We start from the raw sequence: 24,996 nt of genomic DNA on the forward strand, positions 1-24,996 counted from the left end.
CGGCGGTGGGGGATGTGCCCTCTCCCGAAGAGGCTCCGCACCTCAAACGCTGCCCCCACCCCCATTCGCCCCTTTGGAGTCGCCCGGAGCAAACCCCAGCGCCCCCTCCCCGCCCTCCCCCCCGAAACAGCCCCAGAGCATCCCGAGAGCTGCTCACTCCACCCCCCGCCCCGCCGCTGCACTCCCAATTTCTTGGGATCACATCTTCCAGCCACTCCTTCCCCCCCAGACCCCTCAGTGCACCTTTTGGGGTGCTCCAAGGCCCTCGGTCAGCCTTTAGGGGTGTCCCTGAACCCACCTGTTTGCTCTTCGGGGCACAGCGGGGCTTTTGAGGTGCCCCACCCTCCTCAGTGTGCCTTTAGGGACATCCTTGGTGCGCTTTTCAGGGTGCCCCAAGCCCCTCCGCTCCCCCTTTTTGCCCCTCAGCGCCGTCCGACTGTTCCCTCCCAGCCTGCCCCACGGCACAGCCAGCGCTGGCGAGGGTGATGGCGGGGGGGACACGGCATCCCGCGAGCCCCATGCGCTCAATCCACTTCGCTTCAACCCAGGAGAGGAACGAGACTTTATTTTGAGAAGGAATTAACCCGGAATCTACATCATTCCAACAGTGGGGTGAGCTGAACGCCGCGAGCCCACGCGGGAGTCGCGGTTCCACCTCTGCAGACGCTTCGGTGATGGGGTTTCTACCCCCCCTCCTCAAAATGTCATTTTTCTTCATTATTAATCCCTGTCGCGTGTAAAAATAAAAAGACCAAACGCAAATCCACAGCGCATCTGGCACCTACCAGTCCTCACGGTTACGGAGGAGGGTCCCGAGTGCCGCCCGGCCCTGCTGGCGCCGGGGAAAGGCCTCTTCCTCCCACAGGGAGCTCAGTCGGATTTCTCCTTCTCCTTCATGTGCAGGAAGACGATGCTGAACAGGAAGAGGCCAGCCATCATGGAGAAGGCGCCAGCATAGTAGGGGTACGCCGACGGGATGAAACGTTCGTACTGCGTGTGCTGGAGGGGACGCACGGACACCTGCGGGGGGAGAGAGCGGCCCCCTCAGTCCAGCAGCCCGGGGAGCCCTTCCGTCCGGGCGACGGGCTCCCACCGTGCTCACCTGGGTGGAGGAGTAGAGGTGGGTGTAGCCCAGCCGGTTGTAATCCACTTTAAACTGAAACACGCCATAGACATCCGGCAGCTTGAACTGCACGCTGTATTTGCCGCCTGACAAAGAGACACGGGTGACGTTCAGGTGACACAAGCTGTGGAGGGGTGAAAACGTGCCAAGGAGGGGCGGGAAACCTACCATTCCTCTTCAAGAAGGTCCGCACAAAGGGGTCGATGCGGACGAACTCCAGCTGAATATCGTCTCCGTCGAAGGGGACCCACTTGCCATCAGAAAGCTTTTCGATGACGATGCTGTACTCCTGGAACAAGCCCACAATGCACAAAGTCAACAAGCGATGCCTGAAAATGAACCGCGATCCGTTCCAGGTTCAAATTTCCCCAAATTCCTTTCCCAAAGGAGCTCCGCCCCGTCCCCCCTGCCCACACGGCATGCTCCAAGCGGGCAGCCTTACCACGAGGTCGGTGACGGTGTAGGCGTTGGGAGGCGCGAGTTCCCCCACGCGGTGGTGGGACACCGCTCCGACGCGCAGCACTCCTTCCTCCTTGAACACCCAGCGGGACAAGGCAACAGCCAGCTCGTAATTACCCGTCTGCGAGTACCTGCGGACAGAGGAAGGCTGAGAAAGGCCGGCAGCCATGCCGAAAAAACACGCCACGTGCCAGAAACCAAACCATTAACAGCTGTGAAAGTGACAAAAAGCCAGCCGGGGTTAAAGGAGGGAACTGCTTCCCAAAGTGCTTTGTGCCCCGAGGCCAAAGGAACACACGCATCACCCCTGATTTAATTCCAGTTTTCTGCTGTTTCCTTGAACATGAATAATTTTTGCCTGCTCCCCAGGACGTTCCTGACCAAGCAGCTCCCCAAGTATTCCTCAGGCAGGGACCAGGAAGCCAACACACCTCTTGGAGCCGGGGGTAGCTTTCTGCACAGCGGAACTGAAGAAGGCATCGCTGAAGAAATCCAAGGAGCCACTGAAAACAACGCGGGCGTTGTTCCGTGCCTGGAGTCCCGCGATCAGGAGGGTGTTCTTCCCGACCGCGTGCGGGTACTGAAAAGGAACGTGTTTAGAAGAGCGTGGAGGCAGTGGAGGGGTGGTTACAGGAGTTAATCTCTGGGCGGCTGCGGGGTGGAACAGTCTGACTGTAGGTAGTGCAGTCTGCAGTTCAGCAGAAACCAAGCTCGGAATAACCAGGAATGGATTCACAGCTTCTACCCTCTCCAACTGGAGCGAAACCCGGAGAGACGCTTTGATCGGGGCTGGCCCTTCTTCCAAAGCATCCCCTGGGCACTTTCGCACCAATGAAGAGCAAAGATTCCCAGGGCACTGTCAGAAAGCAGCCAACAGCCTGACACTTCCACAATCGGGACACTGAACACTCGAGGAATCTTCCACACTGGTGAAATGCGGGGGATTTAATCACAGAAGTACAGCCCTGAAGGGGAGAAAACGTAACTACCTGAGTAATGGGCTTATCCGGGAAGAAGGAGTACGAGGTGGAAGAGCCGGTCAGGATATCCAGCACCAGCGGGTTGTCAGGGTCAGCCACCATCCTGGCGGGGAGAGGCACGGTGAGCAGCACGAGAACCCCAGGACCCCCCACCCCCAGAGGAATGCGCGGCCGCCAACGCGACTGCACGAACCTCCTCGCCCTTCGGACGTGGCAAGAAAACCGTGCACACCAAGCGGCATTTCCTCAAGACATAAGGTCAGTCTTCACTGGTTTATGTGAAGAAACATCACTAAGTCAATAACTTTTGGAGATTTTCTTTTTATGGTTATCTGACATCAAGAGATTTCGTGCTCGCGTGGAGTCACAGCTGGCTAGCCTCACGCCTACCTCGCCGCAACACCGGTATTTTTTGCCTTGCTTCCCCAGGCACAGCCACCTCGCCTCACCTTGCTCCCCACACAGCGCCGCGCGTCGCTTACCCGACTCCTCGGAAAAGGATGGGGTTCAGCGCCGCCTTCCCCACGATGGTGGGGGCCTTCAGGAGGTTTTCCGTGTCTGCGACTATGAGCGTGTGCTGGGAGAAACGAGACAGAGAGAGAGAGCGAGTGCGCGGGGTGAATGCGCTGTACAGTCGGGCCGATGTTTGCTCCGTCCTAACGGCAACAGCTTCTCATTATTTGAAAGTTAACTTTGGTTTCACAGACAATTAAGTCGGCTGTTGGATGAATGTTACACTCAATAAAAAAAAGCAGAAAACCAGCATTTTTTTGTTTTCATTATGATCAAATTAAGTAAATGTCAAAACATAAGGAAACGTAAACCACCTTTTGATAAAGACAGCAATACCTACAGTGTTTTACTTCCCTGTGTTTAACATCTTTCATCCTTAAAATTGGACAACATCCACATACTGCTTAGTTAAATTTAAATTAAAAAAATCAGCAGAGTATATTAAGTTCAGACCCTAATATAGATTTTAAAGCTAAAGTACTGATGACACAACGGGAAAGAAGAATAATCACAGCCACGCGTACATTCCTGTACTGCTCTCTGGGACCAAGAATCCCCCTTCCCGCATCTGAAGCGTCGCACTCAGTATCTGACGCGCGTCACCCACAGGTGAAATTCTCCCCTACGTGCTTCCGAGAGGTTCAGAACCAGCATTAATTGCAGCGCGGCCGCCTGAGACATGCCGACAACTGAAATTACTCAGGGCGGCGGAAAGATCAAACCCGGGAAATTCAGAGAGAGGGATTTGAGGGCAAAGACCCCAAACGAGAACAGCTTTGCAGTGTTATGTCATGCTGTCAAGCAGAACCATTTCTTGGGAGGAAGCTGAGAAAATAGAGAACGGATGGAAAGAAAAAAAGGCAAAACAAGGACATAAGATTCATCCCCAAACCTTTACGCCTCAGTTCTCTTTAAAAACACCCGAAACATCCACGCAAAGCTGTTTACCTGGCCTGGGTCGGATATATCATAGTTGTGATGGTCGATGACAGCTGTCTTTTCCTCATCAAACTCGATTCCACACTCGCTGCCCAGCTCTCGCAGCGGGTCGCCTGGGAGGACAGAACAGATTCTCCGTCACGCAGCACATTCGGGACGTGACACCAGCCTCAGCACTCAGATTAAAAAGTGAATTCAGCTCAGAGTCACGTGTTTGACATGCTACAAGGCGTGCCCCGAGGAGCACCACAACCTCCCTCATCTAAATTCCCACTCAAAATGTTAAATAAAGGCTATTTATCCCCCATTTCCGTACAGTAAAAACCCTGCAGTTCACAATGAGAAATGAGAAACAGTGTTTTCTCACAATGTTTGTTGCAGGAAACCAGAGAAGGATAAATAGACTGCATGCTCGCTGCAGAGTGTGAGCAGCATCATTGTCTGTTACAAGAAGCAGCTGAAATGCACTAATTTGCTCTGATGAGCGTTCAGACTTACCGATGTCGGAGCTGGCGGCGACGAGGACGCTGCCGCCGCCGTCGATGAAAGCAGTGATGGTCTCCACGTTGATGTTTCCACCAAAATCTGAAAGCATACGCCAGAAATTCGCAACTTGTTCTCAGAAATAATACCACAGCAGAATGAAACCAAGTCAAAACACCAAATCATTTTTATTGCGGCTGAAAGAACCACTGTTAAAGGCCTGGAAGCACCTGCAGTTTGCCACCAGGTACAAGATGCAAAGGCTAACATCTACAGTGCAAAATTTAATCAAAATTCACAAAACATTTGCAAATCCCCTTCCAAAAATGTCACCAAGCTTCAAAAGCGCTTGAGTTTTTCCCTCCTGTGTTTACCTTCTATGGATGGTGAGAAGATGATCAAGTTGTCATACAAAAACTCTCCATATTTTATCAGGGACAGGCCTGCATCATCCGCTGTCCGGAAAGTGAGATCGAAGCCCCTGTCTGCAGCCACAAGACAAAAATCAACAACTTTCACATTTCATGAAATCAACACCCATGGCAGCAAAGCAGCATCAAGATTCTGAGTTTTATTTCCCCAACAAACAGTGGTGTTTTTGGAAAAAGCAGCATGGGGGGCTTTAGGGCTTGGGTTTATGTGCCCCAGAAGAGCTCCTTTGATGCATGGATGCCCCACTGATGCCCATTAAGCGGGGACCAGCACTGCAGGGGACCCAAAATACAGGCATGGCTGGGGAAACAACCCCGATCTTCTCCCTCAGCCCAGCCAGGGGACCCCCATCTCCTACCTCAGTCTGACCAGGGGACCCCAACCACCCCTCTCACTCCCAGGAGACCCCAACCTCCTCCCTCAGCCCAGCCACGGGACTCCAATCATTCCCCTCGTCCCCAGGGGACCCCAGTCTCCTCCCTCTGTCTGACCAGGGGATTTCAACCGCCCCCCTCACGCGCAGGGGACCCCGATTCTTCTCCCTCAGCTCAGCCACGGGACCCCAAACACGCCCCCCTCGCCCGCAGTCTCCTCCCTCAGCTTGACCAGGGGACCCCAGCCGCCCTCCCCTCAGTCCAAGGGGACCCCAATCTCCTCCCTCAGCCCGGCGCGGGGCCCCAGTCTCCTCCCCGAGCCCTACCCGCGAGGCTGCGAAAGAAAAGCGAGTGCGTGTCCCGCAGGTTGCCGTTCTCCAGCAGCACCAGGGTGCGGGGTCCCCCCTCAGCGCCGGCGGCCGCCACCGCCAGGACCCACCACAGACGCAGCGCGGACGCCGCCATCTTGCTCTCCGGCGCCAAGCTTCCCAGGAAGCGGCAGGGCGCGGACAACCAATCAGCGCCAGGTACCGCGCCCGCGCCTTCCAATCACCGACAGACACCTCCTCGCCGCCGGCCAATCAGTGGGCCGCCGCCGTGACCCCGCCCCCCCCGGTCGCGGCGCTGAGGAAGGAGGGAAGATGGCGCCTCGAGGAGGCGGGGTCCCAGTAAAAGCCCTCACAATGCTGGTGTCAGACTGGTTTATTGCGGTGGGGGGGAGGAGGTTACAGGGCGCGGTGACCGCGGGCTCGTCGCCTTGTTCCTCCCCGCGATGTAGAGCCGAGAAGCGTTTTGGTGCAAAAGCAGAGATTCGGCGTCTTCCTGCGGCGGCGGGGAGTCAGAGCGGGCGGCTGTTGGGGCCGGGTGCGCCTTTTTTGTGCGGAGCCAGGGCCTGGAGGCGGAAGGGCCGGGGCTGGGGCAGGGCGGAGGCGAAGCTGGGGGCTGAGAGGAGAGGAAGGGGCTGCGGTGGGTGTCCCGCCGAGGGCGTCCCTCCTCACAAGGCACCAGAAATGGGCCTCGCCCCACAAAAACATCCCTGGTGAGGGTGAGGGAGCTGAGCCAAAAAAGCCCTCCCTCAAAAATAAGAAAGAAATTTTAAGGCGAAGGCCGGCAATACTGGGGAAGAGGCAGGTTTACCTCGGTCCGTGGCCGGGTCGGGGTAGAGGAGGCGGCTGGCTCGCGTGGATCGGAAGTAGCTGCTGGCGATGGCCTGGCTGTCGCTCCTCTCCAGCGCCAGCTTGTAGCGATCTTCCTCGGGCTGGAAGGGGAAGGGTTCGTCAGCGGCGCCGGGCGCTGCGCTGTTGTGTACCTTGGGTGAAGTGGAATAGCGCTGGAGTTAGTTAAGAAAGGATCACGGTTAGGAGTGGAAGCTAACGCCTGGGAATTGTAGAATATTCAAGGTGTTAAATAATGCTTAGGCCAGGGAGGAGGGCATTCGCAACGAACACCTCACTAACAAGAACCTCCTAAAACAACACAAACCAGTAGAACTTCAAGGACCGACAGTGGAAACGTCCTGCTACAGAGCAGGGCTTGGAGGTAAGGGAAGGCCACACAGCAGTGGTGAGAAAAGGGAACATCTTGCCCCAGAAGGCGCTGGAAAACTGGACAGTTGGTGAAGGCCAGTAACTGGGGGGAAGGTAATTTGGGCGGGGGGAGATTGCAACCACCGATTTGAGGGATGAAAGGACTTACCCCCGCGCTCCTTTTGAGCATGTGTGGTGAATTAAAATCGTACTGTAGCCTTAAATTTAAGCAAAGAAAATACAGGCCAATGGAAGAAGAGGATACTCAGTCAGGTCAACAGTTATGTATTAGATAGGTGTGGGGTGTTAGCTGTCACGTATAAATGTCAAAAAGGAATTACAGTAGGCGTGCACGCTGGGCGGAGAGATCCCCCACGCACCCGGCACCGAATAAAGCCATGCCTACTCTTTAACGTGCCCAGCGTTAAGGAGTTTTATTCCCGCTTTTTGGTGACGGCACCAGCCCACACATTATGGCTTAGAAATATGGCAAAATTGGTAAAATACGATATGAAAATCACTGTACCGTTCGGTCTCCGCTGTCGGTTGAAGGGCTTTTTCGGGTAGGTTTGGGCTGTGGCAGGGCCGGAACCGCTGTGAGCAGAGATGGTGTTGAAGGGTCAATCCATACGCTCCCCGATCCCCAGCGCCACCCTGGTCAGCCGTCACTGGGCTCACGGAGATTCCCGAAGGATCCGCGCCACGCTCCGCATTACAACGTGTTATTATTCAAATTTTTTAGACAAACTTTCTGTCCGAGGAAGATGTCACAGGCGAGCACTGCCCCAACTTGATCTGCCGAGGCTGGAAGCAGCTGCGCGCCGGCAGCACCATCCAGGTGGTCTCCTTACCTGCCGGCAGGCGGGTTCGCTGAATGACAGGCTCTGGAATTTTCCAGCAACCAGTTTCTTCATCCCAGACGGATTCGCGCTTGATCTTCTCCAGATTGCTGTAGTTGCAGTCACGCCGGACGAGGGACTGCACCTGATCCAGCAGCTGCTGGAAGAGCATCAGGTCTCGCTCCAGGCGGCGGATGGTGCCGAGGTAATCGATCTTTTCCAGCTCAAACTCCGACTGCAGATCTTTGATCTCAGTCTCGGCAGCCCGCAGCTGGGATGTAAAAACAAAATAAGTCGCTGGGATTGTTACAGAGAGAGACCGACGGTTGGTGTGAGTATGGGAATTTGTCAGGCAGATGGAAAGACACAAAAGCTTTGGCGTTTGAGACAGTTTCTAATTCATAATTAAGAATTAGGATGGGATTTGTGTGGGGAGATTATTTCTCGCCTGTTTTAATGAAAGATTTATTGCATTTCTGCAAAGTGCTAAGTCTTTGGATCTGAAGTTAAATGTAGTAGTGTGGTCTGGGTCCAGCACTAATGAACTCTTGGGAGCTCCTAACTTGCTGAAAACTGTGCAATATTTCTTTGGTAACCTAAAGAAATAAAGGGAGTTCTTAATGTGCAGACTGAGGACTGCACACACACACATAGATTTTTTTGGGAAGTGACTCTGCCTCATCTCACCAGAGCAAAACTGAGTTTCAAGTGTGCCTAAAATACCTAGTTATTTCCCCCCTCCCCGGAATACTTCTCACGGCCCCCGGGCATGCGAGCTGGGGCTACCAGACCTGGAGAACCTGTGCGAGATGCCGCAGGTCAGCAGAGGGAGTCGCATCCTCTCCCATCACCAGACCAGCCTTTAAAACAGGCGGAGTTTTGCGTTTCAGTAACTTAATTCACTGCCCTGAGGGCCGCTACATCCGATATTTCATAAAGATACATGCAAACAACCTTCTAGGTACAAGTGCAGGCACGCGTATGAAATATTTCACGTGCAGCCGGAGTCATTCTCTAAACACACTGCCCTAAAACACCTCCTTCACCTAAAAAAAACCCAACACCCAGGTATGTGGAGGAGGAGAGATGCTCCCTGAATCTTCAGGCAGGGACACAAGGGACCTGCTCACCTTCTTCTGCATCTTCTCCAGAAGCTTGCTCTTGGCTCGAACCTCCTCCTGGATGGAGTCATAGACGTTAAGCAGAACCCAGTCACCGCTGTCCTCGTTAGACTGCTGCAGCGCAGCCACCAGCTGCATCCTCCGCTCGTCCGCATATTTTTTCCGGCGTTTGTGTTTTTCTTTGAGATCCTTGTTTTCAGCCTGTTCTCCCCCCACCACTTGTCGTTCTAGCATCTGCAGCCTGGAAAAGGCAAACGCTTCTCTCAGCTCAGCAGCATGCAGCAGCGTCCTCACCTGAAGGACGTTTGGGAAGACATGAAAATAGTCATTTCTGACAAGATTTGGTGCCCTGAGTAATCTGGGCAAATTCCGCTTTTATTAACAGTTTCTGTCATAGATACTGCTCTGGACCAAAGGCAAAGCGTGTGTTATTCTGAGCACCTTTGTCAACGAAGTACATCTAGAAATCTGTATCTACATTCACAGAATTCTTTTAAAAAAAACCCTGTTTTGTGGAATTTCTATTTCAATTCTTATTTCTTGTTTTGAAAGACTCTTAAAGCAAACACAAAATGTGCCAAAATTATGTAAGCAAATATTTTAAATGGTGGTTACAGGCGTGACACAGCTGGAAGCCACAGTACAATTGCTTTTTTGGGGTGGTATCAGCCAGGGCTGATGACCTGGGTGATCTCAGCGTTTCTGCTCAAGTGCTGGCACAAACCCTGTATATGAAATCATGCTTGTCTCATCTCCATGCCACACGGCCCCGGACACTCCAACACGGAGATAAAGCCGTGCTCCAGAGCTGTCCTCTGTCTGCGCGGGGGTCTGCAGCAGAGCAGATAGCTTGGGTTGGCCAGCGCCGGCGCAGATTGGAGAAAATACTCTTAATTATCTTCAAACCCATCCAAAAGGGCTCCTTCTCCACCAGAGATGACCTGCGATTCTACTGTACTGCACTTGCCAATTAGCCTTCGCTTTCGTTTGCTTAACGCATGCTCAAATCCTCGCTCTGCTGCACGAGTATCAGAGCTGTCACAGCCGTCCTGACGTGTAAAGCTTTTACCAGGCGGCTTTGAAAATCCCCATGCCTGCAGAACCAAACCCTCCCACCTGATCTGCAGAGAACTTTGGTTTTAACAGCGGAATCGGAAGAGCATTTGTCACTTATTTGTCACAAAAAGGGACGCTGCAACAGGACAATTAAGTTTTTATAGTCAGACGAATGGTTTCTTTGGAAACCTCTCCATTAATAGACAGAATTGCCCCAAATTACAGACGCTGCTATTCTAGATTTGTTAATAGCTCCTTTTTCAGCTGGGAGCTTTTTCAACCGAGTGAGCACATGCTGCAGGAGCTCACGGTAAAGCTGAAAGACTGCTTAAAGTACACAAGACTTGCCAGAATCAAACTCCATCATCCACAATACATCTCAGGTTGAGCATTTCTAATTTTAATATAATTCCACATAACAGAGTAAAAGAGAGAAATGAGCAGAATTTGCTTAAAGTATGTATTTCTAAAACAGCCCAGGCATCCCAGCCCTGCACTCCAGGCCCTGAGTCTAATGCTGCCCCTAAAATGTGATTATTGGGATATTTTGATGTCAGTTCTGGCTGAAGTCGTGCAAACATTGTCAGGTGTGTGAGTTAGAGGCAAAAGTAACAAGGGAGAGTTGTTAAGGACACGCTCTTGTCCACCCCCATGCACAGTGAGCTGCAGGAAGGCCTGCTACCTTCCTTGTACTGATGTGAAAGGCCTCTAAGTCCTTCAAGGACCTTTTTTAAGAGGAAACAGAGGCCGCCTCCATAATCTGTTTGGGCACTTGAGCTCAGTCAGCAACTGCCAGGCTTAACTTCAGAAATTGCACCTGCAATTAGCCATAGAAGGAAGAGACTTCTGTGCCTACAGATCTAGGCAGGGTTTGTTATGAGGAATGCACGCTGTTTTGCATGCACATCTGCTGACACACACCTCTCCAGACTTTTCCCTTATAATTCTGGCACTTGGTATCATCCAACGCCACACCTAAAATGCTCTTTATAGAATCATAGAATCACTAAAGTTGGAAAAGACCTCTGGGATCATCAAGGCCAACCCCAAACCCAACACCCCCAGGCCTCCTAAACCATGCCCTGAAGTGCCACGTATACATGTTTTTGAACACCCCCAGGGACGGTGACTCCCCCACCTCTCTGGGCAGCCTGTGCCAGGGCCTGACCACTCTTGCAGTGAAGGCATGTTCCCTGATATCCAACCTAAACCTCCCCTGACGCAGCCTGAGGCCGTTTCCTCTTGTGCTCTCACCTGTTCCTTGGGAGAAGAGACCGACCCCCCCCTCACTCCAGCCCCTCTCAGGCAGCTGCAGAGAGCGAGAAGGGCTCCCTTCAGCCTCCTCTTCTCCAGGCTAAACCCCCCCAGCTCCCTCAGCCGCCCCCCAGCACACTTGTGCTCCAGACCCTGCCCCAGCCCCGCTGCCCTTCTCTGGACACGCTCCAGCCCCTCAAGGCCCTTCTTGTCCCGAGGGGCCCAAACCTGAGCCCAGCATTCGAGGTGGGGCCTCCCCAGGGCCAAGCACAGGGGCCCCATCCCTGCCCGGCTCCTGCTGGCCACACCAGTGCTGACACAAGCCCGGGGGCTGGTGGCCTCCTTGGCCACCCGGGCACTGCTGGCTCATGCCCAGCCGGCTGTCAGCCAGCACCCCCAGGGCCTTCTCCGCCGGGCACTTCCCAGCCCCTCTGCCCCAGGCCTGGGGCGCTGCCTGGGGTTGGGGTGACCCAAGGGCAGGACCCGGCACTAGGCCTTGTTAAATGTCATACGCTTGCCCTTGGCCCATCGATGCAGCCTGTGCAGGTCCCTCTGCAGAGCCTTCCTGCCCTCGAGCAGATCAACACTCCTGCCCAACTTGGTGTCACCTGCAAACGTACTGAGGGTGCCCTCGATCCCCTCATCCAGATCATTAATAAAGATATTAAATAGAACTGGCCCCAACACTGAGCCCTGGGGACGCCGCTTGTGACTGGGTGCCAAGCCAGTTATCTGCCCAAGTAGGACCAGGTTAATTTCAGGGTAAAGAATACGTGTCTGCCTAGTTTTGTGCTGCGCTGAACTCACAGCTGAAGCTCCACAGTCGTAATATGACAGAAAAGTGTTGCTTCTTGCCTGTGTGGGTCACAAGCAATGCACAAGAGGCAGCTAGCGGGAGCAGTGTAGTCACTCACCTGGCGAGCACCTGCTGCTGGTCTGCAGGGATGGAAGTCCCCTCAGCAGTGACGGCCACCTCTGCTCCAGTGCTCCCTGTGCTCACATCACCAGCGTCTTGGGCAGTCCAGGGTGCTGCTGGGTCCTGAGGATGAGAGAAAACCAAAGGCCGCAGCTCTGAAGAGGTGCAACATGAGAACTGGGACAGATGAAGCACGACGCTGCCGCTTGGTTTTATTTGACCCATGGTGGGGGGAGAAGGACCCTGAAGGGTACCTGGGCTGGTGTTGGTTCTTCATCTGCTGCATCACCAGAGTCTTCGGGCAAAGGTGGCTTGTCAGGCATGGTTTCAGTCCTCATGGCAGCTGAAGAGTAAAAGAGGAAACACCCACATCAGTGATGAGCTCTGCAAAATCTGTGAAAACATCACCAAAGTCTTCACCAAAAGCTAAGAACTGCACATCTGGAAGGGAAAGGTCTGTTATTTCCCTTCCTGTGCTGGTCACCTAAAGCCATCAAAGAGCCAGAGGGCATATCAGGTAAGGAATGCAGATCTTATGGGGTTGGAGAGCCTGGGTCCGTGTTTGCACAGAAATGATTTATTTCAGAGGCCGGGGGGGTGCACATTTGTAATCGGGGCAGGCGGGGAGGAGAACCTCTCACCCTAGAAAGTGATAGCATCAAAAATGAAGAATATAAGTTCAAGAAATAATACTGGAGAATAAGTGCTGGACAAGCACATTGCAAAACATGCTCTGAGGCACTGTGGAAGTATAAATGAGAAGTGGTAATGAAGAGAGCTGGCAACAGTTTATAGGTATGCGAGAGGAATATCCACCCTCTGGCAAAGCGATGGTGTTGATAATCCACCAGGAGACTGAGGGCTGCATCGCATTTGCATGCAATGGAAGAGACTGCAGCAGCCGCCCTCGTCTTGGGCGTGCGAGTTGTGCAAAGCCAATCGGATCAAGACAGAGCAGTGCCTGCCGAGACCAGTCATCTCTGCAGCTCACACCTCTGCTCCAGAGAAACACTGTGCTAAGTCAGAAGAAACTCACAAAAATCGCTTTTCATCGCCTCAAGGCTAGCAGGGTAGGGCCAGGCTGGTCCTGACAGGGAAAAGAAGTCAGAAAAATAGGGAAGAGGACAAAGCTGGGACACAGAGTCTCATGAGTGGCCCAGGAGAGCCAGAGTTACCACTCCTGCTGTTGATGAGGGAGGGTTGAAAGCAGGGACTGCTGTTGCTGCCAGGCAGTGCTTGCTGGGGTAGCAGTCACTGCCATTTTAAAGCTTGCAGCGGCGGCTGCCACAAATCTGACTTTGCAAAAACAGTCTGTGCCTGCTCGTGCCTAAAGCCAATCTCCTCACATATTAGCAGCACCAGGGCACCCTCCACCTGCCTTGTCCGCACCTGCTTGCTTCCTGAGGTTCTCCTCGAGAGCAGACAGCTTGAGATCATAGCGATTCCTCAGGCTACTGATGTCCTCTTCAAGGCGGGCACGGGATGCCTGCTCTGCTTCGTAGCTGGCCTTCAGTTGGGCCAGCCTTTCTTCGTACTCCTGAAAGGCACAGCAGACAGCCTGACGCAACAGCCTGTGCCTATACGCAGGGTCACGTCTAGGTCCATTCTAGGTCATACCTTATGTCCACCCCAATAAAACTTTACCATCCTGTATTCATTGACTTTTTCCATGACTGAAGTCGACACAGTATTGATGAAAGGTGACTAGTTAGCCCTAGAGACTGCTCTCCTGGGCGGGTGTGGTGCCCTGGAAAGAGCTTTGTAAAGAGCAAGGAGAGAGTTTAATTTCCTTCTGGCCCCCAACTCCTCATTCTTCCTCCCGGCTCCATATCCCCTCTTTATTTTTGTCCTTGTGCTGTTTCTAACACCTCTGACTACAGCTTTCCTCTTCCCTATTTCTCCCTCCTCTGACAGAGGGAATCTAAGTTTCACGTGTAGTCTCCTCTTGTTATATGCACTTCAAAAATTCTTCTTGGGAATCCATTCCAATTCACCTCCAGAGAGGGGGGGAACAATGCTGAGAGAAAGTGGCTTTGTAAATAAGGCCTCCATCAACACACATCCTGTCCATCGGAGAAGCCCAAGGACCAAAAAATAGGAAGAGAAGTGCTCTGAAAAGGCTGAACCACACAGCCCTATGCCATATTTGTAATGATTATTATATAAACCCACAAGCCTTAGTCAAAGACACTGCGGGATACCCACTCCTGACTTACTTCTCTGATCAGCTGCTTCTCTGCTTCCAGATCTAACTGGGGTTTGAGGAGGGGAGCTGGCTTTGCTTCCAGGTGAGCAGTCTCAGCAGGTAGAAGCCCTACAAAGCAAAGCAGAAATAAAAATCACTCTCAATTACTGGGTGGGATTGTCTGTAGAATGCCTGGAAACAGAACAAAGAGCCTGGCCGCCAGAAAAGAACATCACAATCCATGCGCTCCTTTAAACTGCGCTCGTGTGCCAGCATCTGTGCTGCCAAAACGCCCACCGGCCTGGGACTCCATAGGTGCAGGGAGAGGGGGAGTCAGCGCTGAGCACAGGGGGAGAGGTTTAAGCTTCAGGTATATGAAGGTGAATATAAATCTTATCTTTTTCACGGAATAACAACTTGTTTCCAGGGCTGTGCTAACAGATTTGGAAGATAAAAGATGCTGGTAAGAGGATGAAAGGTGCAAGGAAGTCACCTTCTTTTTTCACAGTTGTTTCTGAAAGGTGGCAGAAATGGGGAAAAAAAAAAATCTTACAGCCTTATTACTCTGCCGGGAGTTTCCCTTTGTTAGGGGATAACTCTCAAAGGGTGACAAGCTCCCTAAAGACTGCTCGTACCCACTGCTTCCCACATTTCCTATTCCTACTTCGCAGCAAAGAGCGAGTCTGCTGAGGCTGGGCTGAATCCTCAAAGAGGGGACAGTGCTGCTCTCCATAAGCAATGCCATCAGCAGGGCAAAACTTTTATTGTAGTGTCAGAAATTCACAGTGTAGGGGCTGAACACTAAATTTGAAACCATAAATATATATTTAATACAAAATTTTACATTGTTATTTCTTTAGCAGCTCATTTTTGCTCTGCCAGTTGAAACCCTTCTTCTGTGACTGACCAAACTCTAGCCACGATGACAAAGAACCACCAAGGATTTGAATCACATCAGCATTTTGTAACAGAATTTGTCATTATTGAAAATACTGGATAACTGAGATGATCTTTACCAGTGGAATAAGGTCAATTTTCCTCCTCCAACAGTTAAGAGACAGGTTAACATTAAATCCAGTAACCATTTTTCATGTAAAAACCTCTTTTTTTCTGTCAAAGATAAAACATCTCTGGAGTCACTAAGGGCTCTCCTACCTGACAAGTTATTTGCACTCATCTGTTCAGCTAGAATGGCCTTTAGCTTCTTAATCTCCTCCTGATATTCCCTCAGCAGAGCATCCTTGGGGTCCTCATTGATACAGGGCTTGTTCTTGATGTTTTTCGCTCGACTGGCGTACCGCAAAGTACTGAGGCTTTCGTCATAGTTGTTATCAGCTGGAGATAAGCACGCTACCATCAGCGTCTTGGTATTCCCTCCGAGGGAGTCTTGCAGCAGCCTGGTCAGCTTTGAGTCTCGGTAGGGGATGTGCTTACACCTGCCGTCAACCAGGGCCGAGATGACGTTGCCCAGAGCTGAGAGGGAGAGGTTGATTTTGCTGGCCTCCTTGAGCCGCTCCCCCGTGGCTCCAGTTTTTGACTGTCTCTCGCTTCCTGCCAGATCCACTAAATTGAGTTTTGCAGCCCTAAGGTGGTCCTGCCCTCGCTCATCTGCAAGAAGATAAGTCCAAGTTAAGATGTATCCTCTTAAGAAGAGCCTAAGTGTCAAGAAACAGGACTCTTGTTCAAGTTCAAGCCCTGTTCTTTGTCTGCATTTGGGCATTAAGTAAATAAATACCTACTTAATCTTAGAACGACACGTTTTAGTGCTTTCCTGAATGAGCTCCTGCACAGTAAGAATTCATACCCATTCTTACTCTCCTAGTGAGCTCTGAACACACAGAGACACCCCCCTCCATGTATTTCCACAGTGTTTAGATTTTCACGCAAAGTCCTCTGCAAATAACAAGGTCAGACTATGAGTTCATACAACTTTTTTCCTCCTCAGATTGTTTCACAAAGTCAAACAATGTCTGACAAGCGGAGAGGAAGGAGGGAGGAAGCATGAAATGAAGAGCCAACAGGCAGCAACTGGACCAGGGCTGGTTGGAGAGTGCAGGCAAAAGAGCAGGCTCCCTGAGCACCGACGTGACGTGGAGAGACAGGCAGGAAGGTTACCTCTACAGGCTACTGTGGAAAGGCTGGAGTAGATACTATGTCAGGAAACAGTTTTTCCACAAATTCCCAAACTACAGCTTTTCTCAAGAGTGGAATCCAACCTACCCTAATCAATGGATGTATTCAAGAGGTTTCTTGCTGTGCTTTGAAAGAAGAAACACATCCCATCAGATACCATTGAGGTCCACCATCTGGCTTTCCAGCTCGAGACAGCTCGAACCTTCAAGAAGCCCAGCAGATCTCCCCTCTCGCCCAGATAGCTGTAAAACTGCGCCGTGACTCAGCACACAGGCACGCTCGGCGGCATCTGTTCCTCCTCAACTCATTACATTCTCAGTGAGAAAGTAAAACGAAGGAACGAAGGCAATAAACAGGAAAACGGCAAGAAATCAGGACTGCACTCAGCCCGAGCCACCTGGATAAGGAGCTGCATCTCAGCAAGTGAGGAGTCGGGCCCGGTGAGCTGGTGCCATTCTCATCATGCCACTTCAAGGCAAGAGAGGGTGTAAGCTGAAGTTAACTGCTAGCTCCCCAGCTACGTGCATGCACACCTCACACGTGTAATATCTGACCTGCATTTTGAGGCTGGATTAACGTGACAACACAAATCCCCTATGACTAAGAGAGAGCGCATTTGGTTGCTTTAGGAACCCCTCAGTTTCGCCGGCTACTTAACTTTCCCAGCCTCATGCAGAGCAAAGAGTTGGGCATGCATTCCCAAATCGCAGACTGCTGTCCTAACCGCTTTTGGATGTCCCGGTCCCAATCATCCCTCACCATTACAACCCAAGTTCAAGGGAAGAGCTCCCTTAGCGCCCGAAGCAAAAAGAACAAGGTTTTAACCATGTCTGCTCTTTTCCAGACAGACTTCTACAAAACCTAGCCTTCAATTTAGTAAGAATTAAGCTTTACAGCTGTGGAAAATACCTAAACATGAGCAATGAATAATGTGATGCATTGGGGGAAGTTAGAACAAAAAAGCCTAAAAATCTATTGCCCCCGGATACTTCCCCAGTTGATAGCAACAGATCGTTAACTGTGGAACTTAACGTTTGCAGCAGAGCAAAATTGCTGTTTTGCTCCAGATTTTTCTGCCATGTCAAGACGGGAGTTGGGCGGCGGGGGGGGGAAGGGAAACAGATAGAGCATAGAGCAGCCCCTCACTATTCTTTCTGAGAGCTGGGGCAAGTGGAGAGTCACAAGTTTATGTAAACCAGTTTATGTAAACACTGTCAAGCAATTAAAAAGTTGTTTTGGTTCCTGCCAGTCCTTTTACCTAGGGCGGCTCAATGAGGAGCTCAGCGGTTTGGTTTCCATGGTGTAACAAGGTCCCCAGACTCTCCCTAAAATGCCTGCAGTGGCCCAAATTTTTGCCTGTCTTACTTCCCGCACAGCCCATCGGCCAGCTCTGGTGGCTTACGCACCGGGCACATCTACAACGTCTTTCTCATTAACAAATCAATCCCTAAGCACTGTGTAAAGGAATAAGGCATCTGCTACTCTAAATATAGTAAAAATACTGATGGGAACTTGCACATTTCGTACATCTGCAGCCAGAGGGCCTGGTATTTGCAATAATCCTGTTCCTGGATCTAGGCTGTTACTTTAAAGAGTCACTTTTGTCCACATAATTGCACAGAGATCCTTTAAAATACCAACTCCCTGTAAATTATAATTTACTACAGGCTCAACTGGAAAATAAGTTTGAACTTCCCCAGGCATGTCTTCATGAAGCTTACAGATGACAACATAAATACCAGCAGCTTCATTAACGATTTCAGCTAACGATTACCCCAGTAGAACCATCCAGTTACAGGGATTGTGCCAGAACCCCCAGCTTTCTCCTCAAATATTCCAGCTGTCTTCCATTTAACTGCCAAAACTGCACACTTCCCCACCTGCCATTCTGTTCCATGTAACAAGTTTTCAAAGCTTTAAATCAGAGAAATTGCTAAATTAAGCGCCCTGCACCCATCTGGAACACAAAAGATGAGAGTAAATACTTCTTTTTCCTTGTTAGGATTTAAGTTGGGATTTTATGACCCACATAATGCAAGGATTAGCATCCACCACCTGTGCCAGTTGAGAAATTCCAAAAAATCACACACGCACCCCATTTTGGATAAAGGAAAATGAGGTACTGTCACCAACATCTGGAACCACAAGACATTGTGTAACTTTCCCCATGACTGAGACAGCTGAGAAAGACGACGCCAAGCTGTTCACAGCCTCAGCCAGGGTCAAGGACTAGCCAGAATACAGGAGAATAATTCCTTTCTTAGTCCCAGAAAAAACCCTATCAAGGTCCATGTTCAGAGCCCACGAGGCAGCTTCATCAGCTAAAGAAACGCCAACGGAAACGAGACACTCAAGAAAGGAAAATCAGTCATTAAAACATTATTAAGGGATTCTTTTAGTGCATCTTAAAACCCAGATTAGCTGTTTGCTTAAAAGACGTGCCCCGTGATTAAGCTCAGCGAAGGAATTGCTGGGCAAAATGATCTGACTTGCACTGTAAAGGAGGTCAGACAAGACAGATAGCAATACACGTTTCTCCAGGCTGTGCAGTGCATGAACTCCAAGCTGTTGTACGGGCTGTGAGATCCCTTTGCTGGAAATAAAGGTTTTAGACAATAAAGAAATGGAAGGAGAATTAAATATGTTCCCAGCTGGAGTGTAAGACATCTCTCTCCCAAGGGGAAATTGAGGAAAAACCAAAACAAACTTTGAATCCTCAGCCATTTCATGCTGTGAAGAATGTCCGGGTAAGGGCACAATTCTGATTTCTACTGGACCTAAAATCATTCAGGATCTATGTTTTGCTTGTGGTCAGACCGCACAGATTCTGGGCTCTGCTAGGTCCAGGCCTAACGCAGGACATCCAGCTACCTACCTACAGTGTAGATTTCCATATTGACTGTAAAGATGGAGTGGGAGCGGGAAGAGTCCTTATTCATGAGGGTGTAACCCACTGCTCGGTTCCTCCAGCCCGTCTCCATGATCCGCTCGCATTGCACCACGCTGCGCACCGTGTGCAGAGAGAGCCCCTTCACGTACACCCCTTTCTCCGGGTGCTCCTTCAGCTGCAAACAGGGACAACGCAAGACAGGTTAGAACACGATGCGCTGTGACTGCAGGAAGGCACACTGGAAACTCCAGAAGCTTGAGGGTTACGCGAGTTTTGCACATGGAGAAATTAAATTGCAGTACGGCAAAAAGGTTATCTGGCTGCCTCCAAAAAGCTTCAGTATTGCTGAAGCAGGAATAAAGCCACAGAAAAAGAGGGAACCACCTCCACAGCTCTGCAGGAAAAAAGAATTAAAAGTTCGCTGATTGATTCAGACATCTCCCAGGCCACAGGAAACCTGCGCCAAGCCGCCTTCTACCTCCCCTATTATTAAACTGCATATTTTAAAAAAAGAACTGAAATGTTTTTCACCTATTATGGCAAAGGCTCTAATATCTCTTCAGTCACAGGGAGCTTTTTAAAAATCCAAGCATAGATTCAATAGTCACAGATATTGTCACCGTGCTTTGCTGAACCCCTCCGCTCTGAGAGGGCGTCTTGATCTCCCTGACGAAATTCCCAAAGTCACACCTGTCACGCACAGGTGGACTACAATAATTTTTCTCCTTGTTAGTTCATTTTTAAGATGCTCAAAAATCCTATTCAGGCACCTGGATAGAGACAGAGTGCTAAATACCTAACAGCATCTTGTCAGCAATTATCAGTCACGCAGAAGAAAAATTTCATACAGCACGCTAATAAATGATTGAAGCGTTCCAAATCTTGAATGATCCATCAAACCTACATAGAAAGTACAAAACAATCGAGAGATGCCTGCACTCCTACACCAGCCCCCTCTGAAGCTCCTTCCACACTGGGAATTTTAAACGAGCTGAATTTGTCTCCAACAGCAGCGTTACGCCCCACATCTGCCGAGTTCGTAACCAAAACTCTCAACTTTATCATGTCAGCCGGGATATCAAGATACGGCTGTCGTGCCTCAGTGTCCCAGGGTGACAGACCCTGCCTTTGGCAGCATGACTTCCAAAGAAATCCTTTAGGGACGCATGCGCCACAAGAAGCAATGTAAATAGTGTGTTTGCTTTTAAAAAATCCACACAGAACAGAGCAGAACTGGCTGAAAACTAAACTAGGCAGGATCTTAGTCTGGTCCTAAAGCCGTGGCTGCCCAGGATGAATCCAGTTACAGAATCACAGCCAGACTGTTCATACACTGTGACTTTTGCCTGTGCTACAGGAGAACCCTGCAGCTGGCCTGGCTGTATTTGAGGGTGCTGCAGGGTCCCTGAGGAATACCCAACCAAGGATGTGACGGCTGTTTAACTTCACGACAGACTGATGAGGGCATTTTCCTTGCAGAGCACCGTAAAACCCACTCTACACAGGGTTTCATGCCACAGGAGGTGACTGTGGGCTTCAGAGACACCAAAGAACAAACAGAAATGGGGTGTTGGAGGAGAACTGGGGGACAGACGGAAGCAGTAGGTCAGCCCCGGCTTTCGGTCTCTGCAGGACATGCCTCCCTTAATTACTTGGTGGAGGCAGCAACAGGCGGTGGCTGTCACCGGTGTGATGGTGTTACCCTGGAAACTGTTCTGCCCAACTCCTGCCCTCCCAGTGCCAACTGCAGTCGTCATGGAAACCGGTGTCACTGCTAATGTGGAACAAAGGACAGGAAACTGCAGCAAGCGCCTTCTGAAACAGCGAGTCCCTTTCTCCCACCCCTCGCGCTCCACAGGCACATGCCAAGCACACTTGGAACACCGAGCGGAGAGGGTTTTGCCTCTCTGAAAGCCAGGAGCCTGTTAAAAAACCAGTCTGCCCCATAAAGCCGTTGGGGTCTGTCACCACGTCGGCATGTCTGTGCAGCAGATGGTGCTAGTGCCTCGGTTTTCTTCACAGGGGCAGCCCTGCAGGGAGGTAAATCAGGTTTGCAGCTTCCCCCAGGAATACAAGCAAAAAGATCTGCAAAGCCACCAAGGGGTAAATCTTATAAAAATCAGATCTCTGGTTAGGATTTCAGGAAAGTTTACCCTCCCGCATCCCAAGAAGCTGCTCACCTTCCCCATGCTTTGTCCCTTCAAAAAGGGATCAGCCTTTTTTGTTTTAGACAGAAAATTAGATCATCCACAGCTACACTGGGCCAGGTTAAACATTTATAAGGCACAGGATCCCCCTGCTTTAGGGACAGCCGTGAGGGGAAGAGGATTAGGAAGAAATTGCCCCATGAGCACTTTATTCCATCATTGCCTAGTAACGATTTCCATGCAGCTTCTGCTAAGCTACCGGCTGCTATCAAGCGGGAGACATGGGACTGGATCCTGTTCCTTCGGCCACTAAACTTTCACTGAAGTCCCTCAAAATCTCCTCTTGGCTTCCGTATTCGTCACTACATCCTCACATTCTGGCGTTCGGCTCCTGCCAGAGCATATGATTGCACTTCTGCAAGGCACTCGTGATAACACTTACCTGTGCGAATTAAAGCACTTCCTAATTAAGGAACATTGACTCCGCCTCACCTCCAGCTTCTGCTTGGTATCAGCTCCTAGAAGGTCTCGTATGTCTTCATTGTAAATCTCCAGGTAGGAAGCCCTCACCAAGAACTTGGCATTTTCAGCACACTGCACAAAACAAGAACGATTTTCAGGCAAGGTTCTCAAAATGAAGGCAAGTAGGCAGCCCACACAGTCCTCAATGCCAGCTGGGTGCCCACCTCCCGTCAGCACTTCATCAAGTCTCTCCTGGCATTCCCAGGTGTAACTACTCAACACATTCACTCCAGGGACTTTTGGTCCTTAAACACCTCAAGTGCAAGTCTGTAAAGTCAGCAGAGATGAGAGTGCAGCTCATCTGACTATACAGAGGCCTCAGCTTTAGGCTGAGAGGCAGCATACCCAAAAGCAGGTCCCCATTCTTGCTCCCAAGTGCAACTGGCACTCAGCCCTTGGGCTATGACACACAAAAAAACAATCTTTCTCAATGTCACACCATCTTACAACAGGATCTTTTTCGCGTCCTTGCACACCTACCTGTACACTCTCAAAAATGTGTTCAAATGCCCTTGGTATTATCCCTTTCTGTGTGGAAGGATCCACGATTCCCTGCATGGTGAATGACTTCCCACTGCCAGTCTGGCCATAGGCAAATATAGTGCCATTGAAGCCTTCAGTGACACCCTGGAAATGGAGAAAAACCTAAGAAAAGAGCAGTTATCCTCACCCTTTGCATAACTGTAAGTATGTTGTCCAGATTCAGTCAGGTGTTTAAAGGAAGAGCTAGAAATAAACATCAAATAACTGCTTGATCTTCCTACACCATCAGAGTATAACAATAATAACAGCAATAATAATAAAATTCTGGTAGCATATAAATTGATGGTTTTCTCTCAAAAATTGAAAACTTGAAGAAATGCAGGCATTGAAAAGCAGAAAGGCAGTTGACAACACTTAGAAGAGCAGAATATTTTTGCCATAGGGCAGAAAAATCTTACAAAACCCAGAGAGACAAGTAGTATGCTGGTTGACTGTAGGGTGGCCAGAAGGATGGTCTCTAGCTTAGAATAATTTCCTCTTGGAAAGCTGGCTGAAAGAAGGGCTCACCTTCACTTGTTCTTGTTTCAGAGAAGCTTGGTAGGAACAGAAGATATTTGGATTTCTTAAGGTTTAAGTAAGATTTTAAAAAATAAATAACCTATTAATCTCACTACAAGAAGGACACTGAGATGCTGGAGCGTGTCCAGAGAAGGGCAGCAGAGCTGGGGCAGGGTCTGGAGCACAAGTGTGCTGGGGGGCGGCTGAGGGGGCTGGGGGGGTTTAGCCTGGAGAAGGGGGGGCTGAGGGGAGCCCTTCTCGCTCTCTGCAGCTGCCTGAGAGGGGCTGGAGTGAGGGGGGGGCTGGTCTCTGCTCCCAAGTCACCAGTGACAGGATGAGAGGGAACGGCCTCAGGCTGCGTCGGGGGAGGTTTAGGTTGGGTGTGAGGGGAAATGCCTTCCCTGCCAGAGCGGTCAGGCCCTGGCACAGGCTGCCCAGAGAGGTGGGGGAGTCACCGTGCCTGGGGGTGTTCAAAAACATGTATACGTGGCACTTCAGGGCATGGTTTAGGAGGCCTGGGGGTGTTGGCTTGATGGTCGGGCTTAATGATCCCAGAGGTCTTTTCCAACCATAGCGATTCTATGATTCCATTATTCTAGTCTAATAACGTACTGTTTCAGACCCTGCTTGTTCTCACAGTCAGGAACTTCCATCTTAAAAATATCACTAGCCATTTTATCCCTGTTTCTTCTAACAAAATTGTTTTTTTTAAGGGGGCATGTGGGTTTTTTCTCCCGTAACTAGTCCCTTTCCCACTCCAGCTGTTCACCATGCTGATGTGTTAACAAGGAAACAACATATCCCCTCTCATTTTGCCAGTCTAAAACAGGCTGAGGTTCCCTGTCCTCTCTGAAGTTTCTCGCCTGACAGTAAAAATGTCCCTGAAATCATCAGGAGTCTTATTTGTCTCCCTCCTCCTCACATCACTTTCCGCTGCAGTCTCTGTCCCGCTGCCATCTCTAGGGCCTGCTCAGGGCAGTTCATCTTTCACATAAACATCTGCCTAAAACAATTAGATGTAATTCTATCTCAGTGCCCTGCTGGCTGCTGGAAAAGTTTTGTTTCTTCCCGATTTCCCAGCCTACCGCCAGGACGCTGTTTTGCTCTCCTCTGCACCCCAGGGTTGCAGCTAAGCAAACAGGGGCTGTTTCTGTCCATAAATCGGCTCCACTTAGGGATCACCGACCCATGTAAAACTCCTCAGCCTGTGTCCCAAGCTACGTGTCAGCTGTGTCTGGCTTGCTTCAGGCACCACTCACCTCCACGAGTGGGTAGGCGATCTCGTTGTAGATCTGCTCCGTGTTGTGCTCCTGGTAGTACGCCCCATCAAAGGTGAACTGCTTTGGGGGCTCGCCGGCAACAGCAGGGTTTTGGAGAAAGCACTGGCCCCATCTGCTCTCCATGCTGACAACCGCCTTGCAGCCGAGAGCCTTCTCACGCTCGTTCATGGGCCGGCAGCGCACAATCACCTTCACCGCCTCGGAGGCCATTTTTCAAGGCTCAGCTCAACCCCAGACGCACTCACTTAGCCAGGCTGGGGGGACACATCAGGGCCTGGGTAGGCCCGTGGGGCGGCAGGGGCAAGACTGACCCCAGGGCCTGCACCCCTCGGTGGGGTGGAGCGTTCGCTGCTTGCTGGGGGCACTGAGGGGAAGGAGCCCCCCGCAATTTGGCATGAGGAAGGAGAGCTGAGGGCTGCTGCGAAATGGCTAGGGGAGAAGGGGAGACTAAGGAGAAGAAAAGCTTGGGAGGGATGAGGGGAAAGGGAGAGACTTGGAACAAGTCTGAGGGGGAAGTAGGGCAAGACGAAGGGAGGAAAGCTGAGGGGAGCCTGGGGGCGGGAAACCCTGAGGTAACTTTGGGAAGCCCAAGGGGGAATGGGCGAGGGAAAACCTGAGGTAAACCTGTAGGCGTCGGGCAAGCCTGAGGGAGCGGAGGGAAACCCGGGGCGTGCGGAGGGAGCAGGGGGCTGAGGGGCGCCGGGGGGCGGCGGGCAGGGCCGGCCGACCCACCGCGCATGCGCGCAGCAGCCCCACGCCGTTGCCACGGCGACGGGGGGTCGC

At 51.0% G+C, this 24,996-nt stretch overlaps 2 protein-coding genes across 2 annotated transcripts; both read right to left on the minus strand.

Moving 5' to 3' along the window:
- Positions 1-544: 544 nt before the first annotated feature.
- On the minus strand, positions 545-5,822 carry DDOST (dolichyl-diphosphooligosaccharide--protein glycosyltransferase non-catalytic subunit). Its single transcript, XM_064470026.1, has 11 exons — positions 5,630-5,822; positions 4,872-4,982; positions 4,513-4,599; positions 4,024-4,127; positions 3,045-3,139; positions 2,572-2,665; positions 2,014-2,162; positions 1,566-1,713; positions 1,292-1,412; positions 1,103-1,209; positions 545-1,020 (listed from the first exon to the last, which is right to left on the minus strand). The coding sequence occupies exons 1-11, from the start codon at positions 5,766-5,768 to the stop codon at positions 871-873; spliced, it is 1,305 nt and encodes a 434-aa protein (XP_064326096.1). The 5' UTR covers positions 5,769-5,822; the 3' UTR covers positions 545-870.
- Positions 5,823-6,141: 319 nt separating this feature from the next.
- On the minus strand, positions 6,142-24,990 carry KIF17 (kinesin family member 17). Its single transcript, XM_064470025.1, has 14 exons — positions 24,193-24,990; positions 22,373-22,519; positions 21,863-21,964; positions 19,209-19,398; positions 15,356-15,808; positions 14,232-14,329; positions 13,405-13,552; positions 12,270-12,358; positions 12,014-12,138; positions 8,799-9,030; positions 7,681-7,939; positions 7,356-7,423; positions 6,441-6,612; positions 6,142-6,245 (listed from the first exon to the last, which is right to left on the minus strand). Exons 1-14 carry the CDS (start codon positions 24,421-24,423, stop codon positions 6,142-6,144), a joined length of 2,418 nt encoding a protein of 805 aa, XP_064326095.1. The 5' UTR covers positions 24,424-24,990.
- Positions 24,991-24,996: the final 6 nt, after the last annotated feature.

Source organism: Phalacrocorax carbo, chromosome 20 (assembly GCF_963921805.1).
Source record: "Phalacrocorax carbo chromosome 20, bPhaCar2.1, whole genome shotgun sequence".
NCBI lineage: Eukaryota > Metazoa > Chordata > Aves > Suliformes > Phalacrocoracidae > Phalacrocorax > Phalacrocorax carbo.

Coding starts and splice junctions, on each gene's coding strand:
- DDOST (XM_064470026.1), bottom strand. CDS start 5,768: ATGGCGGCGTCCGCGCTGCGTCTGTGGTGGGTCCTGGCGGTGGCGGCC. Junction 2,163..2,571: donor CGGATAAGCCCATTACTCAG/GTAGTTACGTTT, acceptor GTTCCTTTTCAG/TACCCGCACGCGGTCGGGAA. Junction 1,210..1,291: donor GACCTTCTTGAAGAGGAATG/GTAGGTTTCCCG, acceptor TCTCTTTGTCAG/GCGGCAAATACAGCGTGCAG.
- KIF17 (XM_064470025.1), bottom strand. CDS start 24,423: ATGGCCTCCGAGGCGGTGAAGGTGATTGTGCGCTGCCGGCCCATGAAC. Junction 21,965..22,372: donor ACATTTTTGAGAGTGTACAG/GTAGGTGTGCAA, acceptor TGTTTTGTGCAG/TGTGCTGAAAATGCCAAGTT. Junction 13,553..14,231: donor AGAAGCAGCTGATCAGAGAA/GTAAGTCAGGAG, acceptor TGTGCCTTTCAG/GAGTACGAAGAAAGGCTGGC.